The sequence below is a fragment of the Mustelus asterias genome, chromosome 2, assembly GCF_964213995.1.
Source record: "Mustelus asterias chromosome 2, sMusAst1.hap1.1, whole genome shotgun sequence".
Taxonomy (NCBI): Eukaryota; Metazoa; Chordata; class Chondrichthyes; order Carcharhiniformes; family Triakidae; genus Mustelus; species Mustelus asterias.
In genome coordinates, this window is record NC_135802.1 from 49,060,536 (window position 1) to 49,080,047 (window position 19,512).

General features: G+C 43.0%; 1 protein-coding gene across 4 annotated transcripts in view; it reads left to right on the top strand.

The window, feature by feature from the left end:
* The window catches only part of rsu1 (Ras suppressor protein 1), a 184,437-nt gene that overhangs the window by 64,674 nt on the left and 100,251 nt on the right, over positions 1-19,512 (top strand). For all 4 annotated transcript variants that reach the window (XM_078227696.1, XM_078227699.1, XM_078227697.1 and 1 more), the window contains exons 4-5: positions 9,002-9,122; positions 12,350-12,468. In XM_078227696.1, the coding sequence (XP_078083822.1) occupies positions 9,002-9,122; positions 12,350-12,468 (240 nt within the window). The remainder of the gene's footprint in view (positions 1-9,001; positions 9,123-12,349; positions 12,469-19,512) is intronic.

Below are 19,512 nucleotides of genomic sequence, written 5' to 3' on the forward strand. Positions count from 1 at the left end.
CTACTAAACTTAGTTTGGCAAATTGAGATTGGATATGGCTAATAGATTTAGAAACCTGTTCTTGCAGGAGTCATTTCCATTTGCAACCCAAATAAATGAGATGACAGACCTCTTCTCTGATTATATAAGAATTATGGATTAAACTACGTTGGACAATAAACCCAGTTTTAACCTAGCCACAAAATTTCTTCTAATTTAGCACTAATTGCCAATTTTGTTAAGCAGTCTCAGTGCTAGCTCTCATGAAAAGCACAAGGCGTATTGCTGCAGTTTCAATTCTCAAGTCCATTAATGGGACAGCCTAACCCCAAGCAGATTGATCTCTGCTCTGTAGTCCTATAATTTATGCATTAACCTAGTCCCTGTACACTTTTTAAAGATTAATAGAAAAACTGCTAATATGGGAAACTGAAATGAAAACACAATGCTGGAAATACACAGCAGGTCCATCTACAGTAGAAAGAAATGCAGGTCGAGATCGCTTCTCTGTCGATTCTCTCCCTCGCCCCAAAGGCATGGAGCACTATAGGCAAACAACATACATTACATTTCCACAGCACTAAGTGAAAGTGGCTCTATCTTGTACAACCTGATCGTAAAAGAGGAATTTGCTTCTTGTATGTAATGTAAAATTTTGAGGACACAAAAGTGCATAGAGGGATCATTTGTAAATTAATTCTTGGGATTTGGGCATCACTGGCTCGGCCAGCTTTTATTACACATTTCTAATTGCCCTCAAGTGGTGGGTGTGGTCTGCTACATACTTTATCCTCATCAACCTACCTGCCACAGGTGCATCTATCCATGTCAGTATCAGTAGCAGTGACTGCAAAGTTCATCTTCACATCGGTGATGTCCTCCATTATGTTGTGTGGCACTACCATCATGCTAAATAGGATAGTATTACCCTGGGTATCTAGATTACTGATCCATTAACAATGCCACTACGTCACCACCTTCCCTCATGGCAACCCAAATTTGTACAGCGACTTTAAAAGCAGAATGAATAAGTGGCTAACTTTAGGAAGCAGTGCAGGCATTCATTTGGAATCTTCCCCGGATGGTATAAAGCTTAAGCATATGGAACTAGGAGGGAGTAGGTCTCTCAGGGAAAACTAGTTTTATGGAATTCTAAAGGTCGATTGGGTAGATTTCTCTAGAAATGCTAATTGTGAAATGTATATTTGGGATAAGCAAACAGGAAAAACCAGTATGGTCATTGAAAATGGCTCCAAACAACTCAGCAATTTATTTTTATGAAGGCCACTAGTTTTTAGAAATAGAAATAGAACAGTACAGCACAGTCCAGGCCCTTCGGCCCTCGATGTTGTGCCGAGCTTTGTCCGAAACCAAGATCAAGCTATCCCACTCCCTATCATTCTGGTGTGCTCTATGTGCCTATCCAATAACCACTTGAAAGTTCCTAAAGTGTGTGACTCCACTATCACAGCAGACAGTCTATTCCACACCCCAACCACTCTGCGTAAAGAACCTACCTCGGACATCCTTCCTGTATCTCCCCCCATGAACCTTATAGTTATGCCCCCTAGTAATAGCTACATCCACCCGAGGAAATAGTCTCTGAACGTCCACTCTATCTATCCCCCTCATCATCTTATAAACCTCTATTAAGTCGCCTCTCAACCTGCTCCGCTCTAAAGAGAAAAGCCCTAGCTCCCTCAACATTTCCTCATAAGACCTACCCTCCAAACCAGGCAGCATCCTGGTAAATCTCCTTTGCTCTCTCTCCTTATAGTGAGGTGACCAGAACTGCACAGAATATTCCAAATGTGGTCTCACCAAGGTCCTGTACAGTTGCAGCATAACCCCATGGCTCTTAAACTCAAACCCCCTGTTAATAAACACAATCACATTATAGGCCTTCTTCACGGCTCTATCCACCTGAGTGGCAACCTTCAGAGATCTGTGGATATGAACCCCAAGATCTCTCTGTTCCTCCACATTCCTCAGAGCCCCGCCGTTGACCCTGTAATCCGCATTCAAGTTTGTCCTACCAAAATGAATCACTTTGCACTTATCAGGGTTAAACTCCATCTGCCATTTTTTGGCCCAGCTCTGCATCCTATCAATGTCTCTTTGCAGCCGACAACAGCCCTCCACCTCATCCACTACTCCACAAATCTTGGTGTCATCAGCAAATTTATTGACCCACCCTTCAGCCCCCTCCTCCAAGTCATTGATAAAAATCACAAATAGCAGAGGACCCAACACTGATCCCTGTGGTACACCGCTGGTAACTGGTCTCCAGTCTGAAATTCTTTCTTCCACCACTCTCTGGCTAAGTAACTGGCTATCTCACAGAAGACAATCAGCCAAATCTCCCTCTATCCCACACCACCTCACTTACTTCATGAGCCGACCATGGGGAACCTTATCAAACGCCTTACTAAAATCCATGTATACGACATCAACTGCTCTATCTTCATCTACACACCTAGTTATCACCTCAAAGAATTCAATCAAATTTGTGAGGCAAGACTTGCCCTTCACGAATCCATGTTGACTATCCCGGATTAAGCTGCATCTTTCCAAATGGTCATAAATCCTATTCCTCAGCACCTTTTCCATCAACTTACCGACCACCGAAGTAAGACTAACTGGCCTATAATTACCAGGGTCATTCCTATTTCCTTTCTTGAACGGAGGAACAACATTTGTCACTCTCCAGTCCTCTGGAACTATCCCCATGGACAGTGAGGACCCAAAGATCAAAGCCAAAGGCTCTGCAATCTCATCCCTTGCCTCCCAAAGAATCCTAGGATATATCCCATCTGGCCCAGGTGACTTATCGACCCTCAGGTTTTTCAAAATTGCTAATACATCTTCCCTCAGAACATCTACCTCCTATCAGCCTCTCATCCTCAAAAACATGCCCCCTCACCTTGGTGAACACTGAAGAAAAGTATTCATTCATTGCCTCTCCTATCTCTTCTGACTCCATGCACAAGTTCCCACTACTATCCTTGACTGGACCTAACCTCACCCTGGTCATTCTTTTACTTCTTATAAGAGTAAAAAGCCTTGGTTTTCCTTGATCCGACCCGCCAAGGACTTCCCATGCCCCCTCCTAGCTCTCCTAAGCCCTTTTTTTTTTTTAGCTCATTCCTTGCAACCCTCAAGCGATCCAATTGAACCTAGTTTTCTCATCGTTGCATACGCTTCCCTTTTCCTCTTGACAAGACATTCAACCTCTTTTGTGAACAATGGTTCCCTCACTCGTCCATTCCCTCCCTGCCTGACAGGGACATACCTATCAAGGACATGCAGTATTTGTTCCTTGAACAAGCTCCACTTTTCATTTGTGCCTTTCCCTGACAGTTTCTGTTCCCATCTTATGCTCCCTAATTCCCACCTCATCGCATCACAATTACCCCTCCCCCAATTATAAACCTTGCCCTGCCGTATGGCCCTATCCCTCTCCAATGCAATAGTGAAAGACACCGAATTGTGGTCACTATCTCCAAAGTGCTCTCCCACGAACAAATCTAACACTTGGCCCGGTTCATTACCCAGTACCAAATCCAAAGTAGCCCCATCTCATGTCGGCCTATCCACATATTGTGTCAGGAAACCCTCCTGCACACACTGTACAAAAACTGCCCCATCCGAACTATTTGACCTATAAAGGTTCCAATCAATATTTGGAAAGTTAAAGTCACCCATGACAACTACCCTGTGACCTCCACACTTATCCATAATTTGCTTTGCAATTTCTTCCTCCATTACTCTCTCACTATTTGGGGGCCTATAGAAAACTCCGAACAACGTGCCCGCTCCTTTCCTATTTCTAACTTCAGCCCATATTACCTCAGTAGGCAGATCCCCTTTGAACTGCCTTTCTGCAGCCGTTAAACTATCCTTGATTAACAATGCTACTCCTCCACCTCTTTTAACACCTTGCCTACTCATATTGAAACATCTATACCCCGGAACTTCCAACAACCATTCTTGTCCCTGTTCTAACCATATCTCCGTAATGGCCACAACATCGTAGTCCCAAGTACCAATCCACGCTCCACGTTCGCCTACCTTATTTCGGATGCTCGTTGCATTGAAGTAGACACACTTCAACCCACCTTCCTGTCTGCCGGTACACTCCTGCGACCTTGATTCCCTCCTCAGTACCTCACTACACTCAACACTGGCTTCTGGACTACAGCTCATTTTCCCATCCCCCTGACAAATGAGTTTAAACCCCCCGCAAAGAGCCGTAGCAAATTTTCCTCCTAGGATGTTGGTGCCCCTCTGGTTCAGGTGCAGCCCGTCCTGTTTGTACAGGTCCCACCTTCCCCAGAATGTGCTCCAATTATCCACGTAACTGAAACCCTCCCTCCTACACCATCCCTGCAGCCACGTGTTTATCTGCACTCTCTCTTCCTGTTCCTCAACTCGCTAGCACGTGGCACTGGCAACAAACCAGAGATGACAACATGGTTTGTCTTGGCTCTCAGTTTCCACCCTAGCTCCCTAAATTCCTGTTTTAAATCTCCGTCCCTTCACACCTATGTCGTTGGTACCGATATATACCACGACTTGTGACTGTTCCCCCTCTCCTTTAAGGATCCTGAAAACACGGTCCGAGATGTCACAGATCTTGGCACCCGGGAGGCAACATACCATCCATGAGTCTCTTTCGCTGCCACAGAACCTCCTATCTATCCCTCTAACTATCGAGTCCCCAATAACTATTGCTCTCCGGCTCCCCCCCCCACCCCCCCTTCTGAGTCACAGGGACAGACTCAATGCTGGAGATCCGGTCACTGTGGCCCACCAATGGTAGGTCGTCCCCCTCAGCAGTATCCAGAGCGGTATACTTGTTGCCGAGGGGAACGACCACAGGGGATCCTTGTACTGACTGCTTCTTCCCAGCCCCTCTCACCGTTGCCCATCTATCTTCATGCTTCGGAGTAACTACATCCCCGAAGCTTCTATCTATGGCCATCTCTGCCCCCCCCGAATGATCCGAAGTTCATCCTGCTCCAGCTCCAGATCCCTAATGCGGTTTTTGGGGAGCTGTAGATGGGTGCACTTCCCACAGGTGAAACCAGCAGGGACACTGACGGCGTCCCTCACCTCAAACATTCTGCAGGAAGAACATTGCATTGCCTTCCCTGACATCCCCTCGAGATAACTTGTGGAAACGAAAGAGTGAAAAAAAAATGCTCTCACTCCGGGTCTTTTTTTTAAGGTTAGAGGAGGGTGGGAGACTCTACAAGTGTAGTGTCTCGGGTTTCCTCCCTGTTCAAATTCATTGGGCAAAAACCTTCCCAGGCCTCTCCGTGGCCTACTTCCTATTTCCTGTTTCCTGTTGTACTAGGAAAAAAAACTCCAACAAAAAGTAATGTAAAAGTCAAAGTCTTGTACCTTCAGCTCTTCTCACTCTAATTGCTCCCTCTCCGCTTGCTCCGGTGGAACAATTTGGTTGTGTTTTAATCAAACAGCAATATAGTGATAGTGGAAGCGTATCCTGTTTTTATCACTGTCCACATTTTGGATTGCTGTTGCTCTGCTCTGCATTCTGCTCATTCAAGCCTCGGCTTGGGTGGGAAAGTGAGGCCTTCACATTTAGAAAAATATATAATGGAAAATGTTCATGAGCAATTTTCATGAATGTAATGACATTATTGTGAAATGTAATTTTATGTTTAAAGATCTTTGGCCACAGTGAAGAAAAATAGGCATTTAGAATTTTTATCAGTTATGCATCATTCCTGTCGGTTCTTTTGAATAGTTTAAGAAAGTTTTATGCATTTTAGTAGTCATTCATTGACGGTTTTCTCGCTGCTTTCTTACTGTTCATTCATTGAGTCCTGTACCTTCAGATTTTCTGTTGTCTTAGATTAAGTATCAGCAAGAACCCCCAAAACTGTCGTAGAATGCCTAATGATTCTTTCCTTGAGCAAAGGAGGTGTGCTAAAAACCCCCTTTCAACTGTTCTAATCCATATTGGTTATTGGATTCCTGAGACAGGTTTTTTTATCTGCATTTTGTGAATTGCAGTATGCCTGTATAAGTTGCAGAATTGGTCAAGAGGAAGAACATGCAAAAATGTCAGACATTAAATTTCCATCAGATTCACCAAGGCTGTCCCATACAGTTGCAATAATGCCTTGTGCATCAGGACAAAACATCTTTGTTTCTAGGTTCCATATAGCCTTGGTTTTTGATTTATTTATTTTTTGCCTCTCACATGCACTAAGTTTTTTTAATGAAACTGGAAAATTCCTCCAATCCTTCTAAGCCATTGACAGTAATCCAGGAGATCACAATGAATACTGAATGATCTCTGTCCCAGTAAGAAATTAGTCCAGTTCCCCACCTTGAAGGCGCATACTGAATTAGCACACAATGTACAATAAGTTAGAACTAAGAACTCGGGTCAGTTAGAGAAAAGTAGACTTCTGTGGGTAAAGTCATAAACTCAGGAATTCTTTCCCAGAACCTCCCCACTGCTTCTTTTAGACACTCTAAAGCTTGCGTATTTGACCAGGCCTCCAGTTAGTTACTCGTCTTCTTCAACTTGTTTTTTTCTCTCTCTAATTACCTGTGAAGTACCCTCTCCACCACTCTCTCTTTAAGACACTTCTTCTAAAGCCTACATCACTGGCCAAGCCTTTAGTTAGTTATCTGTCTTCATATTCCTTTTTTCTCTAATTACCTGTGAAGTACCTTGGGGACACTTTGCTATTGTGTGTGCGTATATAAATACAAGTTGCAGTTGAGTGTGGATAGAGAGATTTTGCAGCAAAGATACTTCTGGATAAACTTAAATTTGTTTTTTATGGATTGATATGTTAGTGATGAAAAGATTTCTATCTGAGGCACTTCCAACAAATCCTTGGAACAAGGCTAGATTGTCCCCCCCCTCTCCTGCTTGCCACTTCCATGCAGTTTCCTTTCCTTTACCAGTGATTCATTCATCAACACTTTTTTTTTTGGCTGCCTGCTTGATGTTTGCTCACTGGAAAGCTTTTTAACCTCCTGCATTAATATGACACTGCCAGTATTGTCCAGTTCAGTGATTTTATTATCACTTTGGCTCATTTCAACCTTAAAAAATAAAACAATGAAAGCATGTTGTATATTCTGCACACTTTGCATGCATGACAAAAATTATGATTCCTGTGCACTGCACATTTCTTTCACCATGGATGCGTGTTTTATTAAGACTGTGTGTGTGTGTGTGTGTGTGTGTGTTCACTAGGGGGTTTGGTGGGGAGGAGGGGAACATTGTGCAAGTGATCTTGATTTTCACAGCTGGAGGTATCTACTATTCTAGTTCTATGTTTACAACTCCATGTGTTGATTCATGGTAATTTGTAACTATTCATTGCTGCTCACTTTCTTTCACATCACATCCTTCTCTTACCTGCTGGGAGTCGGAGTAAACTGCATTCAGATGGTGAATCGCTTTTGTATAATATTTCTAATCTTGTAAATTGACATTTGTGTTTAAACCTGTGAAGCTTGTTGACTAGCACTCAAATCTGTACTGAGCTATTCAGGACACATGGGCCACGTTGTCTCTGATGAGTAAGCATTGATCCAAAGCTGACCCATTGTAACCTGTTTTATTTTTTATTGATTAGAGTTCTCTGACTTCCATATAAAGAAGGGAAAACCATTGTTGTTTGCTAAATTGTTGGGATTTTTTTTTTTGTTTGCTTTCTATTCTGGCCTGCAAATGGAATACACCACTGGGTGTTTGGCAGGCACTAACATCATTTTCAAGGCCTTTTTGCTTTTTGCCAATCTAACATAGCTGACCCAAGCAAACTTCTTTCCTTTTAATAGGATTACCAGAATTTTACCGCCTCGCCCGCCCGAGGCTAATGGAAAATGCCGTTCTGCGAGCCTGGCCCGCCCCAATTCTGGGACCGGCGAGGCAGTAAAATTCCAGCCAATGCCTCTGTCAGTCATTCATGCTTTTTGGCAAATAGATCTTGCACATTACAGGCTGCTCCAAACTTCCTCTCAATGTTATCATCATCCCATAGTTATCAGTCCTGATAAGTGCAACAAACAAAATGAAAACGGAGTGAAAATGCGCGCATAAAATCTCAAGCAAACCTGGCAGAATAATTCCACATCTGGGATTTAGCTTAAGCTACAGTAAATGTTATAAATTTCTCAAGATTCATCCTTGTTTGTCAATTAAATTATTGCTGCGTAATGAATTATTATACCCTGGTTTTCAATTTCATTGTGGGGTGGTTTTCAGTGACATTTGGTTTTCTTTGAGAATGCAGCAGTATTTAAATGTATTTTTTTTTTTGTGAAGCTGTTGTCAGGAGAAAGGATTCCCTATTATCTCCCATGTAGTCCTTCAATCAGTTCCTTCTGTTCTTTTCAGTATTACTTCTAAAAATGACCAAATTTTCTTTCATCACCAGTGATGATCCTTAGTTGGAACTGTTATCTCCTGATTCTCTTTTTTTAATAAATTGACAAACCGTTATATTAAGGCAAAATACTGCAGATGCTGAAGAAACTCAGCAGGTCTGACTGCATCAGTGGATAGAGAATGGAGCCAACGTTTCGAGTCAAGATGACCCTTTACCAGTGAGGTGGAGATGCTGGCGTTGGATTGCGCTGGTGCTCCGAAAGCTCATGATTCCAAATAAACTTGTTGGGCTTTAACCTGGTGTTGTGAGACTTCTTGCTGTACTCTTCACCAGAGCTAATGAAGGATCTTCCAGACTCTCAACATTGGCTTTAGTCTCTCTCGACAGATGCTGTCAGACTGGCTGAGTTTCTCCAGCATTTTCTGAAAAACAGTTGTATATTTCTTTTACCTTGATGGGGAAAGTAATGGACAGTCAGCATCCTCGTACCTTGGGTTTATGTCACAGTGAACTGCCCCTCACCCTATGTTGTAAATCCAAAAGTATAGTTATGATCTTTCTACTTAAAATGTATTTTATGCTTGCGCTAGTACCTGCTGTGATAGGTGATATCAACTGTATTGCTTTACTTGCAGGTGTTCCAGCAAATATAGCTGACCTGAGGAATCTGGAAGTGCTGAATGTTTTCAATAATCAGATAGAAGACCTTCCCACACAAATCAGTAGCCTGCAGAAACTGAAGCACCTGAACCTTAGGTAAGTAGAGCTTAATGAGAGGTTAGTGGGGTGGCACGGTGGCCCATGGGTTAGCGCTGCTGCCTCTCAGCGCCAGGGACTCGGGTTTGATTCCTGGCTTCGGTCACTGTCTGTGCAGAGTCTGCACGTTCTCCCCGTGTCTGCGTGGGTTTCCTCCCACAGTCTGAAAGATGTGCTGGTTAGGTGCATTGGCCATGCTAAATTCTCCCTCCATGTACCCGAACCGGCACCGGAGTGTGGTGACTAAGGGATTTTCACAGTAACTTCATTGCAGTGTTAAAGTATGTGACACTAATAAATTAACTTTTTTGAAATGTACTGGGGGTAGAACAATGAAGAAACAGGAAAGTGAGAGTAGAAAAGAGAATATTTTTATTACATTCTACAAATAACCTGTTCAGATGATTAAATTGTGAACGAGACACACATTTATGCATTACATGCTTCTTTTACCTCTCCTCTTTCCTTCCCATGCCCCCACCACCCAAACCCTCGACTGCAGCTACCTTCAGAAAGACATTCTCTTGCTCAAGAAGAGCATTTCAATTCATTTTAGTCCTCTGTTCAACCCCTCTTATCAACATACAATTTCTACATTAGTATTTAAATTTGTGGAGCTTTATGCCTCGATCTCCTGTCTATTGGAGTTTAGGTTGAGTGTACCAATCTCATTTTGCTCAAAATCTGAAAGTGCTGTTAGCTGAGAACATTTTATTCCATCGAGCTAAACTGGATTCAAAATCAAAATCTTGGAAGGTAAAAGGCTTGTGTTCTGATGCAATATGCAGTTTATTTCCCTTTCACTTCCAGCAATCAACCTCCACTCTAAATCTTTTGATCCCTTTCTGTCAGAACTGGTGTATATGAACCTTAAGATTTGATATTCATTATCCGTTGGGCTGTTCTGTTCATTTTCAAGCATGAACTATATTTAATACAACTTTTTTGTTGTGGAATCATAGAATCCCTACAGTGCAGAAAGAGGCCATTTGGCCCATCAAATCTGCACTGACTCTCCTAATGTGGAGATGCCGGCGTTGGACTGGGGTAAACACAGTAAGAAGTTTAACAACACCAGGTTAAAGTCCAACAGGTTTATTTGGTAGCAAAAGCCACACAAGCTTTCGGAGCTGTAAGCCCCTTCTTAGAGCTTCTTAGGGCTTAGAGCTCCGAAAGCTTGTGTGGCTTTTGCTACCAAATAAACCTGTTGGACTTTAACCTGGTGTTGTTAAACTTCTTACTGACACTCCTACCCAGGCCCCATCCCCATAACCCCATTAAATCCCCCTAACCTACACCACTTGGGACGTGACAATTTAACATTGCCAATCCACCTAGCCTGCATGTGTTTGGACTGTGGGAGGAAACTGGAGCACCTGGAGAAAACCCATACAGACACAGGGCAAACATGGAAACTACACACACAGCCACCAAAGGCTGGTGTTGAACTTGGCCCCTGACGCTGTGAGGTAGCATTGCTAATCAATGTGCCACTGCTGCCCCAAATAGAATAACATTTTAATACACCAAAGCTACTGCATTTTCTGTCAGTGATTATGAATGATTGGAGAATGGGCTAATTGGGTGGGAAATGGATTGGAGTCAATTTTGTTTAACCATGAACTGCAAAACAAATTGCCAGTGTGGGGCAAGAAGAACTGTGGGTGCTACAGCAAGTGCGAAATGCTGCACTGGCGTAGTGGTATTGTCACTGGACTAATAATTCCGATACCCAGCTAATGTTCTGGGGACCCAGGTTTGAATCCCGCCCAGGCAGGTGGAATTAAGAATCTACTGATGACCATGAAACCATTGTCGATTGTCAGGAAAACCCATCTGGTTCACTAATGTCCTTTTAGAGAAGTAAATCTGCCATCCTTACCCGGCCTACATGTGACTCCAAAGCCACAGCAATGTGGTTGACTCTTAACTACCCTTTGGAATGGCCGAGCAAGCCACTCAGTTCAAGGGCAATTGGGGATTGGCAATAAATGCTGGCCTTGCCAATGATGCCCACATCTCATTAACGAATAGAGAAAAAGATGCTGGAAATGTGAAATAAAAACAGAAATTGCTAGAAATGCTCAGTGGATTTAGAATCATCTGTGGGGAGAGAAACGGAGTTTAGTGTTGCAGGTGGCTGACCCTTCGTCACAACTGGGAGTTCTTGGGAGATGTAACAGTTTTTAATCCAGGCAGGGGAAAAGGAAAAAATAGAGAAGAAAGACTTGCATTTATATAACATGTATCATGGCCATGGGAGGTCTTCAAAGCGATTTATAAGCACTGCAGTACTTCTGAGGTGTAGTCACTATTGCAATGTAGAAAATGTGGCAGTCTATTTGCATCCTACAAGCACCCACAGGCAGCAATGTGATTATGGCCAGATCTATTTTTTTTTTTGAAGTTGGTTGAGCAATATTGGCTAGGACACCAAGGATAACCACCCTGCCGCTCTCCAAACTAGTGGCCATGCGATCTTTTACATTTGCCTGTGAAGGCAGACAGGCCCTTAGTTTAACATCTCCACTAAAAGATGGTACCACAAAGTGTAGCAGTCCCTCATTACTGCACCCAATGTGGATTTTGTGTTCAAGTGTTGGAGTAGAATTGGAACCACATAACTTAAGAGAGTATTACCAACTGAGGATGGAAAACAGGAGTGATTGAATTACAAAAGGGGTGATAATAAAAGGCCAAAAGAGATGCTAATGGAGCAAGTAATGTCTGGAGGAGGTGTTAGTGGGATAGCAGAATCACCACCAACATATATCATCCAAAGATAAGGCAGAGGCTATGATTGTAAATTGACTGTCTAAATGCTTTTTAAAAGACATGTGCTTCCCACCAGTGGGAGCTGGCGCATTGTTTGCCAGTGGTGGGATTCTCTGGTCCCGCCGCAGTCAATGAGAATTCCCATTGAGGTCACCCCTACGCTGGCAGGAAACCCACGGGCGGGACTGCACTTCCAGCGGGACCGGAGAATTCCACCAGCGTGAACGGCCAGAGAATTCCGGCCGATGTCTTTGACTCGTGACGTTTTTTTGATGCAGTTTCCTGATTTGCAGATGGCCCATCATTATCTTCTTGGGGCAAATGGATCATGATCTGTAGGTCAAATTAATTGGTCAGAAAAGAATCTCAACTTTATGTTTTTTAATATATTTGAATGTGTCCACACGCATCTTACTTTGGGACTTTAAACTTTTCTCACCTCTCCCCAACAGCATGAACAGGTTAAACTCTCTGCCACGAGGATTTGGGTCACTGCCAGCACTAGAGGTGCTTGATTTGACGTACAACAACTTGAATGACAAATCTCTCCCTGGCAACTTCTTCTACCTCAGTAGGAAATGTTTTTAAAACCTTTTTTTATTTATTTGTGATTACCTATATTAACCAGCAATGGAAGTGAAAATGGGTAGTTGCAACTTCTGATTCCAGCCTGTTTCAGCCTTTTGATTTGATGGTTGCTGGTATAAAGGACATTTGAAAGGGGTGAATGTGGATTGAATTGAATTGAAATTTTGAATTGGACCATGTGGAAATGAACAAAATGGGTTGTACAAGTTGTTTGGCTATGCTTTACAATCTGCAAGTGCTGCCTTGTAATGTCAGGTAATTAAAATCTCATAACCATTGTCCACCTGTTTTGCAAATTTTAAAAATACAATAATACTTAGCAGTGACTTGGAACAAATGGTTGCTATTCAGAATTCAGATTTGCTCTCCGTTAATGCCATTCAAATTAAAGGATTCAGAATTATAAAGCTTTATGCCTTAACTGTTTTTGTCCAGCAGCATATTCTAATATGTGATGATACTGTGCCTTTAAGAATTGTATTTGTCATGTTCCTTGTGAAGGAGATGTTTAAATTCAGCTCTGCTTAAACAGTGCCAATTTGACTGCAACTGGCAGCGTAGATGCTGAGCATGCAGAAAAATAATTGCTCCTAGTTATTGGGGTGTTGTCTTAATCTGAGTTTTGGGGGTTTTTTTGGGTTATCCCCTGGGGTTCCAGAGTAGGGTTTAATTAGCTTGATTGATATGTGCATGTCATGAGGGAGGAACCAGGCTAACAGAGATAAGCAGGCAGTTGTTGTTTGAATTTGAATAGAGCAACAGCTTTTTTTTTTCTCTCTCTGGTCTGGGATCTGCTAGAAAAGAGGTATCTTTCTTCAGAAGTTTGCAAGAGGTGTTTTCTCCCTTTCTCTCTCTCTCTCTCTCTCGAGTTAATGTCAATATATTGAAGGAGGAAGTGTTGAGTATCCTAAATTGCATTAAGGTAGACAAGTCCTCGGGGCTGGATGGGATCTATCCCAGGTTACTGTGGTAGGCAAGGGGAGAAATAGCTGTGGCCTTAACAGACATCTTCCCATCCTCTTTGACCACAGGCAAGGTTTCAGAGGACTGGAGAATAACCAATGTTGTTTGTTCCCTTTTTTAAGAAAGGAGGCAGGAATAATCCAGGAAATTATAGGCCAGTAAGCCTGACATCAGTGGTGGGGAAGCTTTCGGAGAAGATGTTGAGGAACAGGATATATGCACACTTGGAGGAAAATGGACTAGTTAGTGACGGACAGCATGGTTTTGTATGGGGAAGGTCATGTCTCACCAACTTGATTGAATTTTTTAAAGCGGTGACAAAGATAATTGAGGGAAGGGACTATGGATGTTGTTTAGGAAGGCGTTTGACAAGATCCCACATGGCAGACTGGCCCAAAAACTAAAGTCACATGGGATTTGGGGTTGGCTGGCTAAATGGATACGGAATTTGGGATGCGCTGGCCAGATGGCTACAAAACCGGCTTGTGTAGAGAACAGTAAGAAGTCTCAACACCAGGTTAAAGTCCAACGGGTTTATTTGGTAGCACAGGCCACAAGCTTTCGGAGCGCTGCCCCTTCATCAGGTGAGTGCCACAGCAACCTCTGCAAGACGTGCCGGATCATCGACACGGATACCATCATCTCTCATGAGAACACCATCCACCAGGTACATGGTACATACACTTGCAACTCGGCCAACATTGTCTACCTGATACGCTACAGGAAAGGATGTCCTGAGGCATGGTACATTGGGGAGACCATGCAGACGCTACGACAACGGATGAATGAACACCGCTCGACAATCACCAGACAAGAGAGATTGTTCTGTTCACAAACGGGACATATAAAGACACAAACTCAATTTACAAGATAATGGTTGGAATGCGAGTCTTTACAGGTAAGGAAGTCTTAAAGGTACAGACAATGAGTGGAGAGAGGGTTAAGCACAGGTTAAAGAGATGTGTATTGTCTCCGGCCAGGACAGTTAGTGAGACTTTTGCAAGTCGTGGGGGTTACAGATACTGTGACATGAACCCAAGATCCTGGTTCAGGCCGTCCTCATGTGTGCAGAACTTGGCTATCAGTCTCTGTTCAGCGACTCTGCGTTGTCGTGTGTCGTGAAGGCTGCCTTGTTGCGATCCTCCTCATCTGAGCAGATGAGTGTGACATGAACTCATCTGCTCAGATGAGGAGGATCGCAACAGATTCCTTCCGACACTGAAAGATGTCCTCATAAGAACAGGATATGGTGCTCGACTCATCGATCGACAATTCCGATGCGCCACAGTGAAAAACCGCACCGACCTCCTCAGAAGACAAACACGGGACACGGTGGACAGAGTACCCTTTGTCATCCAGTACTTCCCCGGAGTGGAGAGGCTACGACACCTTCTCCAGAGCCTTCAACATGTCATCAATGAAGACGAACATCTCACCAACGCCATCCCCACACCCCCACTTCTTGCCTTCAAACAACTGCACAACTTCAAACAGACCATTGTTCGCAGCAAACTACCCAGCTTTCAGAGAACAGTGACCACAATACCACACAACCCTGCCACAGCAACCTCTGCAAGACGTGCCGGATCATCGACATGGATGCCATCATCTCACATGAGAACACCTTCCACCATGTACACAAGAGAGATTGTTCTGTTCACAAACGGGACATATAAAGACACAAACTCAATTTACAAGATAATGGTTGGAATGCGAGTCTTTACAGGTAAGGAAGTCTTAAAGGTACAGACAATGTACACAGTACATACACTTGCAACTCGGCCAACGTTGTCTACCTGATACACTGCAGGAAAGGATGTCCCGAGGCATGGTACGTTGGGGAGACCATGCAAACGCTACGACAACGGATGAATGAACACCGCTCGACAATCACCAGGCAGGAGTGTTCTCTTTCTGTTTGGGAACACTTCAGCGGTCACGGGCATTTGGCCTCTGATCTTCGGGTAAGCGTTCTCCAAGGCGGCCTTCACGACACACGACAATGCAGAGTCGCTGAGCAGAGACTGATAGCCAAGTTCCGCACACGTGAGGACGGCCTCAACCAGGATCTTGGGTTCATGTCACACTATCTGTAACCCCCACCACTTGCCTGGGCTTGCAAAATCTCACTAACTGTCTTGGCTGGAGACAATACACATCTCTTTGACCTGTGCTTAACCCTATCTCCACTCACATTGTCTGTACCTTTAAGACTTGATTACCTGTAAAGACTCGCATTCCAACCATTATTTTGTAAATTGAGTTTGTGTCTTTATATGCCCTGTTTGTGAACAGAACTCCCACTCGCCTGATGAAGAGGCAGTGCTCCAAAAGCTTGTAGCTTATGCTACCAAATAAACCTGTTGGACTTTAACCTGGTGTTGTGAGACATCTTACTCTGCTTACCCCGGTCCTACACCGGCATCTCCACATCTTGTGTAGAGAAGACAGAGTAGCGGTGGAAGGGTGTTTTTCAGAATGGAGATCTGTAGCTAGTGGTATTCCATAGGGATCCATGCTGGGACCTTTTTTGTTTGTAGTGTATAAAAATTTATCTGGAGGAAAATGTGGGAGATCTGATTAAGTTTGCTGATGACACAAAGATTGGTGGTGTTGCTGGGGATTGTCAGAGGATACAACAGTGTATAGATAAATTGGAGTCTTGGGCACAAATGGCAGATGGAGTTTAATCCAGACAAATGCATTTTAGAGGATCAAATTTGGGTGTGAATTATATCGTAAATGGCAGAACCCTTAGAAACATTAACATACAGAGGGATCTGAGTGTGCAGGTCCACTGTTCCCTAAAAGTGGCAACACAGGTGGCCAAGATGATTAAGAAGGCATATGGCATGCTTGCCTTCGTGAGCTGGGGCATTTAATAAGAGTTGGGAAATCATGTTGCAGCTATGTAAAACCTTGGTTCGGCTGCATTTGGAGTATTGCATGCAGTTCTGGTCACCACACTACCAGAAGGATATGGAGGCTTTGAAGAGAGTACAAAGAAGGTTCACCAGGATGTTGCCTAGTCTCAAGGGTGTTGGCTATGAGGATAAACTAGGATTGTTTTCATTGGAAAGACGGAGGCTGAGGGGAGACCTGATGGAGGTCTACAAAATTGAGGCATAGACAGGGTGGATAGTCAGAGGCTTTTTCCAGGGGTGAAAGTGTCAGGTTCAAGATGAGAGGGAAAACTTTAAAGGAGATGGTGGGGAGGAGGTTTTTCACGCAGAAAGTGTTTGATGCCTGGAACGCACTGCCAGCGGAGGTGGCACGGTAGCACCATGGTTAGCACTGCTGCTTCACAGCTCCATGGTCCCGGGTTCGATTCCCGGCTCGGGTCACTGTCTGTGTGGAGTTTGCACATTCTCCTCGTGTCTGCGTGGGTTTCCTCCGGGTGCTCCGGTTTCCTCCCACAGTCCAAAGATGTGCGGGTTAGGTTGATTGGCCAGGTTAAAAATTGCCCCTTAGAGTCCTGGGATGCGTAGGTTAGAGGGATTAGCGGGTAAATTAGCAGGTAAAAAAAAAAGGGGATTAGCGGGTAGGGCCTGGGTGGGATTGTGGTCAGTGCAGACTCGATGGGCCGAATGGCCTCCTTCTGCACTGTAGGGTTTCTATGATTCTATGGTGGAAGCGGGCACATTCGCAACATTTTAAGAAGCATCTGGATGGGTACATGAATAGGGAGGGAATAGAGGGATACAGAGGAGTAAGGGCAGATGGTTTTTATCTTAGTTTATTTGGGGCATCATGATCAGCACAAACTTGGAGGACCAAAGGGCCTGTTCCTGTGCTGTACTTTTTTTTTCTTCTTTGAGTTCTTGCTTTTTGAAGAGAGGTCTTTCTCTGGAGGATGCTGTCTGAGAGTCAGAAGATGGGTGTTTCTCTGTATCTCTGTCTGGAGGTGTTAAAAGTCTGGAAGACTAGCAACCCACGTAAGCCTGTGTTTCTGCTGACTGACTCCGAAGAGGAGTTTACGTCAATGGGAAATATTGCTTGAATTGGAACTAATAGAGATAGCTAGCCATTAAGAATTGTACCTTAATAAAAGCAAATTACTGCGGATGCTGGAATCTGAAACCAAAAGGGAAAATGCCGGAAAATCTCAGCAGGTTCAGCAGCATCTGTAAGGGGAGAAAAGAATTGATGTTTCGAGTCTAGATGACCCTTTGTCAAAGCTAAAAGGCATAGAAAGTGGGGGATATTTATACTGCAGGGGGAGGGAATGAAAGATGAGTCATAGCCACAGAAACCAGGGGAGAATTATATCTTGTCGTGTTTTAAGTATGTCAATTGGTAAGTTTTATGCTAATTATTTTTGTTATATTTAAAATGTATTGTTAAATGAAGTTTGTTTTAATGAAAGCTTCCTAATGGGTTAATAGAATCACACCTGGAGTCAAACACCTTTTGCTTGCATTAATGCCAAAATCAAAAACAATTGTGGTCTCTGCTAACTTCATAATATAACTTGGAGTTTCTGATCTGGTCCCTTAACATGGAGTCAGTCTTTTTCTGCATTACAGAAGCATACTCAGCAGCCATTGCTGTGTCATTTTGGTCAAATTGCAGCTTGGTCAAGTGTTGCAGATGATATGGACATGATGCAATTGCATTTACAATGGATTTGTTAATCCATCTGACTTGAAGTGGAACTGATTGTTATAGTGAATCATTAGGATTTGTTATTTTGAAAGCATTAATTGGTATTTCATCAATTACAAGATGACAATATTTGCATTTAATATTGATGGGAGACAGAACCATGTTTTCTTTAATTTCCTTTTTTAGCTGCTTGCATTGCTGTAAGTGGGTAATTATCAATTACTGTCTGAGTATGTTGGAGTTTTCCATTGCAAAGACACAGTAACCAGCCTGGAGATTTAACCTTGTTGGCCACTATGAAAGATTTACAGAATGAAATACAGCCTGGACATAAGGAGACCACTCAGCCCATTGTGCTAGCCCTTTAGAAAGAACTAGCCTATTAGGTTACTCCCCTGCTTTTTTTTCATAGTCTTGCACATTTTCCCCTTTCAAGTATTTATCCAATTCCTTTTTGAAAATTTTTATTGAAACTGCTTCCACAACCCTTGCAGGCAGTGCACTCAAATCATAATTTTCTAGGTAATATTTTCTACGTCACTTGTGGTTGTTTTGCCAGCTTGCTTAAAGTTGTGTTCTCCTGCTATTGCAAACAGTTTCTCCTTTTATTTACTTTATCCAAACCCTTTAAGATTTTGAATACTTCCATTAAATCTCCTATTAACCTCTCTCCAACTTCACTAGTCTCTCCACAGGACTGATGTCCTGGTACCATTCCAGTAAATTTCTCCTGCATCTTTCAGACGTTCCTATTGTAGACCAAATTCTCCAGCTGAGGCCTACACATTGTTTTATAAACTTTTCGTAACTTCCTTGCTTCGTCTATTCTGCCCCTATTTATAAAGTCAAGTATTCAGTACACCTTTACTTGCCCTGCCACCTTTAAAATCTATATTCACCTGAAGTCTGTTGCCACCCTTCTCTGCGGTTTGCTACACTTACAGATTTTGTGTCTTCTGCAAACTTTAACATTATACCCTGTATATCCAAGTCCAGCTCATTGGTTATATATCAGAAACAACAGTGGTCCAACACCAGTCCCTGGGTTTCACCATTGCACACTTTGTTTTTTTTCCGCCCCCTAACCCACCTAGTTTGTAAAAACAACTATGACTTTCAGCTTTCTGTCTCAAAAAAAACAATTTTGTATCCACACAGCCACTGCCCCTTTGATCCCATAGGCTAATTGGTTGCTAATTGGTCTATTAATGTAGTAATTTTTGAATGCCTGATTTCATTATTTAAAAAGAATGTGAATACAAAATTATTTTTCTGCTATATCAAGTTCTGGATAATTCTAGCAATTTCTTTCATAGATACATTTTTTTGGACTGGTTTTTTGTCCCTCACATTGGAAGAGAAATAAAGCTGTAGGATCCATCAGCTTTATATGTTCTCTCCTTTGACGATCATCATGAGTTGGGGTTTCTTATCAATAGACAAATTATTTTTCTGGCAT